Source organism: Schistocerca gregaria, chromosome 3 (assembly GCF_023897955.1).
Source record: "Schistocerca gregaria isolate iqSchGreg1 chromosome 3, iqSchGreg1.2, whole genome shotgun sequence".
In the NCBI taxonomy this organism is placed as follows: domain Eukaryota; kingdom Metazoa; phylum Arthropoda; class Insecta; order Orthoptera; family Acrididae; genus Schistocerca; species Schistocerca gregaria.
In genome coordinates, this window is record NC_064922.1 from 584735851 (window position 1) to 584750184 (window position 14334).

At 40.5% G+C, this 14334-nt stretch overlaps 1 protein-coding gene across 2 annotated transcripts in view; it reads left to right on the forward strand.

The window, feature by feature from the left end:
* LOC126354759 (TATA box-binding protein-associated factor RNA polymerase I subunit B) overlaps positions 1–14334 on the forward strand; it is a 292430-nt gene that overhangs the window by 183643 nt on the left and 94453 nt on the right. For both annotated transcript variants that reach the window (XM_050004643.1, XM_050004644.1), the window contains exon 7: positions 949–1181. In XM_050004643.1, the coding sequence (XP_049860600.1) occupies positions 949–1181 (233 nt within the window). The remainder of the gene's footprint in view (positions 1–948; positions 1182–14334) is intronic.

The window sequence follows — 14334 nt, forward strand, 5'->3', positions numbered from 1 at the left end:
CTGTCCCTGCACACTGTTTCAGACAGTGCTCTTCTCTCCCCCCCCTGTGCCTTGCTAACCCTTTCCCTTCCCCGCCACATTGTGGATTGCTGCTTCATCCAATGTGACAGTTGCATTCCAGCTGGAGCTGCTGGAGATAGAAGTCATGTATGCATGAGGTGTGCTTGCTTGTATAAATACACATGTGTTTTCTTTTCTTGAGAAGGCTTTGGCTGAAAACTAAATGTGTAACAGTCTTTGCATTGTGTTTGTCTGCAACTTAATGTGTCATTTTTATGATGAGTAGCAATGCACCGTGATCATAATTAAATATAGTTGATATTCTAACCTAGACTCTCCATTATATGTTTGTCTACACAGTGACAAGTGTACAGAAAAGAGTTAAAATTTCTTGCATGGTAACTGGCTATCCTAAAATTAATGCTTAGTCATATTTATCTTACAATATGCCAATTCAAAACTGAAGTAACAATTAGTCTAGTTTGTTGCATGTTCAAAATGCAGCTGTAGTTTCAGCATTATAACATGAAAAATTGGCAAAAGGTATTGTGCATTATTTTCTTGATTCTATTGCTTGACAGCAGTTGCTTACTGTAGCAACATTCGAGAAAGACAACATTGCAGTAGAATACTTTCATGTAATGTTCATCCCATTCATCAGATCTGAACAAGTTCCGTTTACATACTGGTCTATTTTGCTAATTATAACTAGTTTTCTTGTGGGTATTGGTAGTTGACTCACATTATTATTCTCATTTCGAACAAAACATTTAGTTATACATGTATTCCATTGCTGCTACAAACATGAACCCTTTTTTTCATTTAGTGGACTGATAGCCATGGCAACCACTACATCAGAAATGTATCAGAATCCGTAAATTATTTTCATTCATAGAAGAGCAGCTAATTTGCCCTCTTTCTAAATCTTTTTGTTATATTTGATTACAGATGGATCCGAGAAGGGCACCTATCGTATCAACATGTGACACATTTCTTCCCTCAAGGAGTCTGCATCAAGAAAAGCGATAGAACTCAGTTTGGTGCATCAGTGCAAAGTGCAAATTATTCCACCATATTAAAAGGCACTGGACTTTTAATAAAGTGGTTGGGCGTGAAATATGTGCCAGTTCCAGATGTTCATAAGTTAGTTGAACGGCAGGTCCATGAATTAGGGTTGCCAGGTATGTGTTACACAATTTTTTTTGTGAACTTTGACTTTGTGCTTTAAAATATTTGTGAAGCTAATGACAGACTGCTGATCTAGGAACAATAACTTGTGAAGGTTTCACATTTCTATAAGGAGGAATTACTTACTTCATCAATAGTGTATCCTTGTGATATGCGTTCAGTTATTTTGTGTAGGCTTATTTTGTCAGAGAGTCATATTTCAGTCTCTATGTTTAATTTTGTGTCTTCATGTAATAAGATTTTCTTAATCTCAAAGTTTATGTGTAGAGTCTTGTACTGTTAGGAAGCAAGGGAGAGGATGTTGTTATCAGTGGCCGGTATCTTCTTTCTACAACACAAATGCACACATGGATTAATACCTCTCTATATTTATATGAACTCGACGTTTGTACTTATCTTGGTTAGAATCGGTGTGTTGTGGTACAAACTTATCAGTAATAGACCTCATGCAGACACTATTGGTAACCTTGCTATACTCACAATTCTGGTTGATTTCTATTGGCGTAGCCTTTGCTGAATTGTGCCATACCACGAATGAATGACAGATGCCAATGAGGTGAGTCAGTGGTGGTCCTCTGGTCAGCAGTGGCAGCATAAATAATTGCTGTAGAGAAGGTGTTGGCGGCTTGTTGCTAGTGCTTGTGTTTCTGGCCTCTCTCGTGATAACACTTGATCCAGTGCCTACTATCGATCTTCACGCTACATCTTTGCCGACGTATGTGCTAGCAAGAGCCTTATGCCAGCACATTTCTGTGCCCGAAAATGGTGCACCCTTGTTAGATATGGGGTATGCAGACAACAACAGGGCAGAGGCAGGACACTGGACAGATGAGCCAGGATCCGTGACTGTTGAGGATGGCATAATCCAGGCTGTACCCCACCATCTAGCTTGTGAGGCAACAGGAAGATCCTCCAGAAAACTGCTGCCAGGGCACACGTCCAGCCCTGAGGGCATGTCCTGGGATAATGACAGCAACGGCAATGATGGGTCTACGTCCATTGGATTGGTGAGCGGTGGCGAGGGTACATCTTCCATCTACTCCTCCTGGGTTGCCCTGGTAGCATTATTGGGCGGCTGTGGAGGCTGTACAGTCCATGAGGCCATGAATCTGTGGGAAGAAAAGCAGTAGAATCAAGTGGCAATTGATATGTACAAATTTGTGGTTCTTGTGGCGGCACTGCAAACCATCAGGATCTGCAATCAAGTACATAAAAGAGCCAATGTGTTCCTGGATCATGCCACTTTCCCAGTGCTCACAGTTGTCATAAACTCTGAAAAAAACAAGATCACGCTGCACAAAGCGATACTTGCAGACCGTTGGTGGTACCAGATGCTGCAGTGGGTGGAAGAAGTGTAGCAGCATCTGATGGCAGCAGCCATGCAGAAGTTCTGCTAGTGATGATCCGTCTCGGGGGTGGGAGTGATAGGAGGTGAGAAAGAATTGCAGCACCTGTTCTGATATGTGGGTGATGCGAAGCTTGGCCATCTGTTGTTTAAAAGTGTGCACGAAGCATTCTGCTTCTCCGTTGGACTGGGGATGAAACAGAGCACTTGATAGATGACAAATGCCATTTCGTTCACAAAACTGTTCAAAATCACTTGAAGTGAATTGTAGTCCTTTGTCTGACATAAGTGCTTCTGGCAAACCTTGTATGCAAAATATGGAGTACAACACTTGAATGGTGCTATGTGACATGGTAGAAGCCATAGGGACAGCAAAGGGGAACTTGCTGAAAGAGACTAGTGCTATGGCCCAATGAGTGTTCCAAAATGGTCCAGCAAAATCATTGTGTGCTTGTTAACATGGCGATTGTGTTTTAAGCCAAGCTGCAAATATTTGTGGTGAAGTGGGCTGGTGTTCCATGCATGCATGACCCTGTGACGTCATCTGTTCAATATGAGCACCCGTGCCCTGCCATGTACAGTGCCATTGCGCTAACTGTTTATGAAAACAATTCACTGATGTCCTTGGTGTTGCAATTGCGACATGTCCTTTTGCAACACTCTGTGAATAAGCACATTGTCATTTTGAATTAGAATCACACTTTGTTGTTGTGAAAGGTTATGCCGATCTGCAAAATATCGGTGCACAACTGAGTTCTGGACACTGTTCAGTGAATGAGGCCAAGATGTGTGAATGTAATGAAACAAAGTCTTGAGACCTGAGTCTGCTTCCGTCGCCTGTGCAATCTTTCTGTAGTGGAAGGGAAAAGATTCCAGCAATTCAGAGTCCTGCGCATTGATTTGGCAATAAGATGCAGCAGGTGCATCAAAATCAGAGTCTGGGCCAATTGGAAAATGAGATAGGGTGCCTGCGTTGTCATGCTTTGCTGTAGGTCTGTACACAATTTCATACTGATACTGCAACAACAACAAAGCCTATCATTGCAATTTCTGAGCAGTGCATGAAGGAACTGGCTGTGATAGATGAAACAAGGTTTGCAAAGGCATGTGACCTCTTACTAAAAAGAATATGCGGCCGTACAAATAGTGATGGAATTTGGTCACACCATACACAGTAGAGAGAACCTCTTTTTCAATTGGAGAATAATTGTGTTGAATTTGAATTAACAACTTCGAGGCAAAAGCAACAGTTCTGTCTTGTTCACCAGTCTTGTGTGAAAGCACAGTGCCAGTTCCATAGGAGGAAGCATCAACTTGCAAAACTACTGGCTTGTCAGGGTGAAAATGCACTATACATCTGTTACTAAGCAAGGCATTTTTGAATTTCTGAAATGCGTCTTGACAGTCTTTAGTCCACACAATAGGTACATTTTTGTGATGCAAGCGATGCAATGGAGCCGCAATCTGAATGGCATTCAGTATAAACCGAATGTAGTATGTCATCTTGCCTAGCACTGACTGCAGTTCTTATACATCATTGCGAGGAACAGGCAGGTCATGGATTGCAAGCAAATGAGATTGGAGGAGATGCGCATCCTGACTGTTTATCACATGGCCTAAGTACTGTAGTTTAGTTTGAAAAAAGTCACACTTTTCATGACAACACCTGAGCCCTCTTTCTGACAACACTCAAGAAAGAGTACACAAATTGGCAATGTGTTCCTCTGGTGTATGACCTGAGGTGACAATATCGTCATGGTAGTTTGAACAAAATGGCACTTTTGCAGTCATCAGTGCCAAGTAACGTTGAAAAATGGCTGGTGCAGAAGCACTGCTGAATGGCAACTGCAAATACTTGAACAGTCCTCAGTGTGTATTTACAGCAAACACTTTCTGTGATTCTTCATCCAGTGGAATTGCAAGTAGACATCACGCAAATCTATCTTAGAAAAGTATCATCCTGCACCAAGCCTGACAATGAGTTCCTCAGGGCGAGGTAATGGATAAGTATCAACTACTGTCTGTGGGTTGAGTGTAGACTTGAAGTCAACACAGATGTGAATATGACGAGAAGACTTAGGCAACAAAATGAGAGGACTTGCTGTTGACTAACTTCAATGGGAAAAATTACACCATTATCTTGCAATTGTTTCAATTTACTGACTGCTTTTTATCTTAAAGCAATTGGAATGGGGTGGGCCTGGAAAAGCTTAGGCTGTGCATTGTCTTTCAGTGTAACACGTGCTGCAAAGTTATTATTTTTTCCATTCCTTCTGAAAACAGTTCAGGAAATTCTTTAAGCAAGCTTGCTACGTTGTCTGTTGGGTCAAAAGCCGAGACTGAAATTACATTGTCTTGGATGCTGAGCCCAAACAAATCAAAGGCATCTAGACCAAATATGTTGCCACTGTCTCTTGATTTCAACACAGTAAAATTCACTGTCCTAGTGTGAGATTTGTAAGTGGCAGGCAAGCTACACTGTCCAAGCACTGGAATATGCTGTGTGTTATAAGCAGTGAGGTGTTCCCTAGATTTAGAAAGCCATGGTGAGCCTAACTGTTCTTCTGTTGTGCGATTAAGCAAAGCTACTGAGACACCTGTATCTAACTGAAAGTTCACACGACAGCCAGCAATTCGTAATGAGACAAATAGTTTGTTAGAAAGTTGTTGTAGAGCACTAGGGCGAGAAGGAGACACATTCTTAATCTTTCTTTTCTCAGAAGCTGCTGAAAACACAGCATTCACTGCAAGTGCACAAGCCTGTTTTTTCTGGGAGCGGGTAAAATTGGCGTTTTTGTGCCATTTCAAACAAACTGCTTGGGCATGGCCTTTTTTTCCACACATGTTAACACATTGCATTATGTGATGGGCAATCCTGTCTTTTATGGTGAGCAAAACTTCTAGGGCAAGACTTCACTAAATTCACAGGACTGTTCGCATGTGTACATGGCTGTCCGCATGTCTGTTTATGTGCTCTATGTTCTGGCTGCTTGGAGTAGTCGCGAGCAAGAGGTGACTCGACCCAACAAATTGGAGCCTGGTCAGACTTATTGGCTGCTATCTCACCCGAATAATATTGCTCTAAGATTTGCAATACTTGGGGAAGTGATGCATCAGAGTACTTTAAGATCTGTTCCTATATTCTACTATATGGGACACTGAATGTCATTGCATCACAAATCATTAAATCACTGTACAAGTTGCCGCAACTATACTTAAATTTTCACTTCCTAGTCAAGCCCCTTAATTCTGTGTACCACGAGCGGTATGTCTGTTCTGGCTTTTTCTGCAAGTGAAAGAACTGGTATCTAGCTGCAGCTACTTGGACTTGCTGGTCATAGTACTGAGTTAATGCAGCGATTATTTGGTCATAGCTGAGCTTGTTGGGAGGTGCGGTTGGGAATAGTTTTTGCATTAACCTGAACAGGGGGACCCGAAGGAAGTATTGTAACTTGACAGTGTGCTTGGAACTGCGTGAGATATTCAAGCCATTCCTCTTCTATGTCTTTAAATTGCCAGAATGTCTATGTACTGGTTAGTAGCACTTGTGTCGGGCTGGTTGGTTGGTTGTGTGGTCGGCGCAGCTTGTGCAGCCAGTAGTTCTTGTACCATTGTCAGTAAGGTAGCGATTTGTTAGTTCTGAAACTGAAAACTTGTGTTAGATGCATCACATTGGCCATCTGCAGCTGAGGCACGGGGCAGGGGGTGGAGTGGTGAGGCGGCGGGGAATTCGTGGCTTAAACAAATACGCTATATGTATATGGTGATGAAGTGTTTTTGTTTGGTTCTTTAAAAACGATTCAAAATATCACATAAATTATCAACAGTGTATTAACTGAACACGGCAGAACCTTATATGATTCAAGTAGTTCTATATTTTATGTACCAGTGGCCAAATTATGCTAGATTTACACAAAGCAGATTGGAAGCTATATATTGTTTCATCTGTCACCATCACCTGAACTCAAGTAAAAAATGAGATTATGACATTAGCTTCAGACTTAGATGACTAAAATGATTGCAACTGTAAAATAACTTGTCAGCTGTGCAATATTGTGTGCTGTCAAAATTCTCCTATGTTGTTATTATTATGATTGTTAAGTGCTACCTTTTTTTGTCCCATTCATGTCTGGATCCAGAGAAATAAGACCGTTTGTATGAGTTCATACGTGTCCTAATACTTTTGGTTCTTAACTTACATATGTTAGACATGTAGTTGAGTTATTTTTATTGTATATTGTATAATGATTCTCCAGATTATCTGAACGACTTTTTTAGAAACTTCCTGACATATTAAAACTTTTGTCTTTTTTGGGTAAGTATGCTACTGACAGAGATATAAAAGTATGATTCATGACTCAATTTGACAGTTTTATCTCTGCCAGTACCTCATCTCCTTCTTTTCAAACTTCACAGAAGTACTTGGATACTTCAGTCAGTCGAGCACTTGCCCATGACTGGCAAAGGTCCCAAGTTGGAGTCCCAGTCTGCCATACTGTTTTAAGGATGTTTCACATCAGTGGGCACTCTGTTGCAGGTTCAAAATTCATTCTGTAAATAATCCCCAGGGTTGTGACTAGGCATGTCTTAGCAATATCCTTTCCTCCAGGAGTGCTGGTCCCACAAAGTTTGCAGGGAATATTCCATGAAGTTTGAAAGGTAGGAGATGAGTACTGTCAGAGGTAAAGTTGTAAGGGCAAGTCATGAGCTGTTCTTGGGTAGTTCAGTTGGTGGAACACTTGGCCATAAAAGGCAAAGCTCCCAGGTTTGTGTCCTGGTCCAGCACACTGCCAGGAAAACTCAAAGGAGTACACACTACACTACAAAGTGAAAATTTATTCGAGAACTTCATTTGAGATGACTGTCACTTTTAGTCTAACAGTCATCATTTGTGTTTCCTGTTACACACAGATTAAACTAGTGTTACACATGTAGCAGCAAATACATTAAGTCTTTACCGTGTGTTTGCCGAGGATCTCAAATGTTTGATTCAAAAATAGGCTACAGCAGAGGCTCATTTTCAGGTGCAGTGCTTTTTCTAGAATTCTTGTAGTATGTTAATTTGTACTTCTGAGTGTTCAGCCAAGTTGTCGTTTTCGTTTTATACAGAATATTTCAACGACTGAGCCACTCATCTTTCAGGTGGTATTGCGTGTATTTGGTGCCTGGACATCAACCGGACAGTTTGTTGGGAGTCCTGGCAATGAGTGCGCGTAACAGCACCTCAAGAAAATAAATTGTTTTGTTTTTTAATTATTGTGCACAAAATGGAAACAAATCAGCAGAACACCTGGAAGAGTACAGTTAAACAATTTTTTCCAATAACACCTGAGATATCATCTCCTTGTGGTAGATCAGTGTCTAATATTCATTTCTGTTACCTTATCTTTGCTGATTAAATGTAACATTTATCACAACTTCTGAAACTCAATATGGTGGAATTCACCAGTCCCTCCTCCTCATTGTGTGTGTTCTTTGCAGGTTAAGCTAGAGATAATTTGGCATGTAAGAAAAAACCAGCTCAAGATAAAAAAAAAAAAATGTAAATTAGTGTCGTTGGTCAAATTCTTCTGTAAACACCATGCCAGTAACATATATTGTGATACAGGCATTAGAACACTAGAGGAACATTGTTTACAGCTGTCACCAGATGACACTTGTATCCGACTCCAACATTGACATTCAAGTAATGTCATGCACCAACACTGTTAGTGTCTTGGCACGCATTTGTGTAAATTGCTAACAATGGAAGTAGGTCCGTGGTTTGCTTGGAACAATATGGCTTTGCTTAAGTAACTATTATATATAAATAATACACAATATTGCAAAATGGGAAGGAAAACTCCCAAAAATAGAGGAAAAGAGGTGAAGTTAGTGCTCTAAATGAAAGGAAAAAAACTATGCAGCAAAAGAAATGAATATACCCAGAAAGACAATGCTGTGATTTCACCTGAAAAGGCTCCCCAATCACCTGGTAGGCCTTGACTGCCTTTTTTAACATTTATTAAAAGTTATGGAAACAAAATAAGCACTGTTCATGTTTATTAGTGCTATTAATTATTAAAAAGAATTTTATATTGACATAAATGATTGTTCTCATTATGAGGTTGTGGTTAACTACCCGGATGGAATCATTTACTTACTTGCAGAGATCCCTCTTTCAGGTCTCTTGTAAATGTCAGTTTCAGTAAAGACAGCTTTCATATGAACAGAAAGTTAAGTTGTTTAATGATGTCAACTCACTAAAAGACACAGTGGAACAAAAACCTATGCAATGTCTCACATACGTGCTTGGAAAGTGAAGAGCAGATCAAAAGTAAATAATGATATTAACAAAACTGCTCAGGTGTGTACAGAAGAAGGCGCTGAACAGCTGGCAGTACCAAAGATGATAGAAGCGAATGTGTGCTACATGTTGCCTGATGGTGAGGGAGATGAATAGAAGTATGCAATTGAACATTTTATGAGTTTCTAGGTTTGACCAAAAGAAGAGTTTCGATTTTAACATAGTGGAAGAGGAGTGCTGACACTGTGTATGAAGAAAGGCAAGGAAATAAGACAAAATACAGGAAATATACAGAAGATAAAAAGTTTGCTGTTGATAATATCAATTCCATACCAAGGCAAGAAATCCAATATTCCAAGACTACTTAAGGGAGGACTTGACTGTGTTTTGTTCAAGGATTTTCAAAAGTAACACGAAGACACTGAAATCACATACAGCTTTGATGCTAAAGTCTTTAAAAAAAAATACCCCGAACTAAAATTTTATCTTGTGTCTAGTGACGTCTGTTCTACAAGTGAGGTTCTTGAAGACATATGGAGGTGTGTTTCCAATAATAAAGACAATAAAATGCAACTAGAATTGCATTAGAGGAGAGCAAAGAAAGCTATGGGTCCCACAAAAGCTGATGAAATCAAGATACAAGTTCCTAACTCAGAAGTTTGTACAGCGGAATTGGATTTACAAAAAGTGATTTCTCTTCCATCATTAAGACAGTGAAATGTGCTATTTATGACAGCTCTCATATTATAATTTTTGCATATTCAAGACTGGTCACATGATTCTCTGGCGTGAGACCATACATGACAGGGCTGGGAATGAAATTTCTTCCCTTCACATAAAAACTTGATTGTAAAAAGGAACTGATGATGTGGAGTGGTGACTGCTGTGGGTGGAACAAACATAAGATGATGATGTTTATGTAGGTTTACCCAACAGTATTACATTACAGAATTAGAACACAAGTTTTTGGTGGAAAGATACTCTTTTATGTTTTGTGATCATGATTTTGATTGCATTGAGAAGGGAAAGAGACTAACTGTGTGTTAAGTTCCAAAAGATTTAGTTCACCTCATCACTGAAGCTACACACGCCACACCATTCATAGTGATTTAAGCAAGAAACACATTTGCCATACATCTGAACAGCTAGGTGTACTGCAAGTTCAGTCAATTCTAAATGCAACTGAGTTCAAGGAACTTTACATCTTGAAGAGAAATATGAAGACTTCCGATCTTCAACTGGCGCAGCTGGAACCACTACACTGTGAATCTATGTTACCTGAAGAAAAGAGAAGGGATTAAGGTAAAATTATTCCGTGTTTGAAAGAGGAGAATACATGTTTTTATAAAAACCTTGTGAAATAGTGAATGTGTGTGTGATGGCACTTGTGTCATTATGTATGTTGAAGTCGTAAGATAAATAATGTTACATTTTTCAAATTTTGTATCATTTTGACCTTAAACCTACTTTCTTAGCATAAAAACACATATATGACAAGAAATCTGTAGAGTTTTTGTGTATATGCAGTGTCCCCCAACTTTTATACTGCTTTTGTACAGGTGCTACAAACATTCTTCATTATTTCTGAATCAGTGTTTTGGTACCTGGCCCATTATTTATGTACATACCACAAATACCATTCACTATAATGTGAATGTACAACATTTCATATCTAGGAAATTATATCACTCTATCACAAAGTCAAAGGCTGGATCCAATCATCAAATAAAAATAAATATCTTATAAATAAAATAGAAAGAAACATTCCACATGGGAAAAATATATTAAACCTCCACAACCTTTCCAACAAACCTCAACCTCCTCTCATTGCACACAGCCCCAGTCTCTCCCATCTACTCAAACTCCCACTTCCAGCTCCACTCCCCCCAACACCTCAAAATTCTAGTCAACACAATCTGGAACCACAACACCCCAATTCAGTAGTTAACCTTTCCTCCAAACCTCTCTCCCAACCTGAAACCTCTGTCCTATCCAAAGGCCTCACCTTCAGCCCCACTCCCAGATTCAACCAAACTGTCCTTGTCAAAAGATTTACTGTCCTACACTCGTATTTTTAATAAATATCTAATAAAGTATAAGAAGCTATGTCTTCATACTTACAACATATGACTTTCATCTACATCATACTCCGCAAGCCACCTAATGGTGTGTGGCGGAGGGTACTTTTGGTACCTCTGTCTGATCCCTCCAACCATGTCCGCGAACAGTGTGTGGGAAGAATGATTATCGGTAAGCCTCTGTATTGGCTCTAATTTCTCGAATTTTCCCCTCATGTATGTGGGAGGAAGTAATATGTAGTCTGACTCCTCCTGAAAAGTGCTGTCATGAAATTTCAATAGTAAATCTCTCTGTGATGCACAATGCCTCTCTTGTAACATCTGCCAGTGGAGTTTGTTTAGCATCTCTGTAATGCTCTCTCGCCAGCTAAACAATCCCATGAAGAAATGCGCTGATCTTCATTGGATCTTCTCTCTCTCTCTCCTCTATCAGACCTACCTGATAGGGATCCTAGATAGATGAACAATACTCAAGAATTGGGTGAACAAGTGCCTTACAAGCCACTTCTTTTGTGAATGAGTTACATTTCCTTAAGAATCTTCCAGTGACTCTTGAGTCTTGTGTCTGCTTTTCCCACTATATCTGTTTTATGTGGTCATTCCACTTATGGCAGATGCTGTCTCCAGCTGTTTGTCATCATTAGTGTAGCAGTTCTGTGGTGGATTTCTTTTTCTATGTATGCACAATATGTTACATTTATTTATGTTCAGGGTCATCTGCCAGAGTCTGCACCATTCATCAACTCTATGTAGGTCGTTCTGCAAATTTTACTATCTTCTGGCATTGCTACTTTGGTATGAACAACTGCATCATCTGCGGATAGCCGTAAAGAGCATCTGATGCTTTCTACTAGATCATTTATATATATTGTGAACAGCAACAGTCCTTTCACACTTCCCTGTGGTACTCCAGATATTACCTTTACATCTGTCAATTTAGTTCCGTTAAGAGTGACGTGTTGAGTTCTGTCTGCAAGAAAGTCTTAAATCCAATCGTAGGTGTGCTCCAATACTCAGTAAGCTCATATTTTTTTCATTCAATGGCATTGCGCGACAATGTCAAATCTCTTGCTGAAATCAAGCAACATGGGATCTACCTGAGTGCCATTGTCCACTGCACTGTGGATCTCATGGAGGAACAAAACGATCTGAGTTTCACAGGAACTCTGTTTTCGGAATCCATGTTGATTTTTATAGAGGAGCTGTTCATTTTCCAAGAACGTCATAATTCTTGAAAATTAGATGTCTATAATTGAATGGGATCTGTCTTACAGCCTTTCTTAAAAACAGGAATGACTTGTGCTTTTTTCCAGTCGTTAGGTACCTTTCGGTGCTTAAGCGATCTATGATAAATTACTGCTAGAAGGGGAGCAAGTTCTTTCACACAATCTTTATAGAATCTTATAGGTATCTTATCTGGTCTTGAAGCCTTTCCACCACTAAGCGATTGTAGCTGCTTTTCAATTCCTTAATCGGTTATCTCAATATCTGCCCTATCGATGTTCGCACAACGATTGAAAGGAGGGACAGTGTTATGACCTTCCACAGTGAAACAATTTCAGAAGACCAAATTCAGTATTTCGACCTTCTCTCTGTTATCTTCCATTTCGGTGCCAGTGTGGTTGCTGAGAGAATGAATAGATGATTTTGACCCACTTACTTATTTTACGTATGACCAAAATCTCTTAGGATTTTTACTCAGATTGGTTGACAACGTCTTACTTTTGAAATCATTGAACACTTCTCTCATTGTTCTCTTTACACTTATTTTCCATTTGTTCCGCTTATGTTTGTCAGCTATGTTTTTACATTTCTTGAGTCTGAGATGAAGCATTCTTTTTTTACGTAGTCTTTCCTAACATTGCTATTAACCTTGTAGGACCCGTCATCATAGATGCTGTCACAGCCGTGTGATAGATGCTGTCACAGCTTTATGATCATTGATACCTTCCTCTACATTAACTGATTTGATAAGTTGAGGTCTGTTTGTTGCCAGGAGGTCAAAAACGTTACCCTCACGAGTTGGTTCTCTAACTATCTGCCAAAGGTAATTTTTGGACAAGACATCCAGAACAGTGCCACATGATTCCCTGGCTCTGGCATCAGTTTTGGTGGCATAACACTCCCAATCTGTACCTGGCAAGTTGAAGTCACCCCCTATTAGAACGGCATGATCAGAAAAATTGCTAATGATATTCTGCAAACTCTGTCTGAAGCACTCTACAACTACAGATCCTGACCCAGGTGGTCTATAAAAGCATTACCATTTGTTACCATTCTTTGGTAGTCAATTTTACCCAGATTAATTCACATTCAGAATCTGTAAAAACCTCACTAGATTTTATTGAAATTTTTACTGCAATAAACACTCGCCACCATTGGTGACTAACATATCCTTATGATATACTTTCCATTCTGAGCTTAGAATTTCGTTGTCATTGACGCCTCACTTCAGCCAGCTTTCTGTTCCCAATACTGTCTATGCCTTATCACCTTCAGTAAGCGGGACCTTTCCTTGGATACTCCTTCAGTTTAGTTTACTAAAATCATATTAATCTTTTCTATCTCTGATCTGCGAGGACCAAGATTCTCTGAGGTCACTGTGACTGACTTAACAGGCAAATCATGTTTGCTCCCAAGAGAGGGGTCCTCTAACCTAAAAATGCCCCATGTGCATGATTCGTGTGCTCTGCTACCCTAGTAGCTGCTTCCTGCGTGTAGTTCATGCCTAACCTATTAAGGGGAACCCTACAATTCGGCACCTGATAGTGGAGGTCAAGACATTCACATCCAATTCAGTTGCAGAGCCTTCTGAGCCTCTGATTGAGACCTTCCACTCTGTTCCAAACCAGAGGACTGTGATCAACCCTGGGTATGATGCTACAGATACACAGCTTAGCCTGCACCTGCGTGGATTGCTAGTTGCCTTCACCAAATCACCCATCTGCCAAAAGGAGCTGAGGATGGCCTCAGAACCCAAGTGGCAGGCGTCATTCGTGCTGACATGTCCCACTACATGCAGCCGGTTGCACCCAGTGCACTCGATAGCTGCTGGCAGGGCCTCCTCCACATCATGGATGAGATCTCCCGGCAAACGAACCAAATGCACACGGGAATTCTTTCTCATCTTGCCTGCTATTTGCTCCACCACCCGCCTAACGTTGGAGCTCCCAATGACTAGCATACTCACCATCTGTACTTGTCTGGACTGGGCAGGGAAATCGACCGCTGGCCCAACAGGAGAGGCATCCTGTGCTGGCTCAGAGTTACCAACAACACTGGGAAGCACCTCATACTTGTTGGTAAGACATAGGGAGCCAGCCACACGACCTGCTCCCTCTTTCGCCTTCTGCCCAGTGACACGTGAACGCACCATTGTGTGCCACCCACTCTGGAGTGAGGATGGACCAGTCAGATGTTGCGTATTGGAAGCCAGA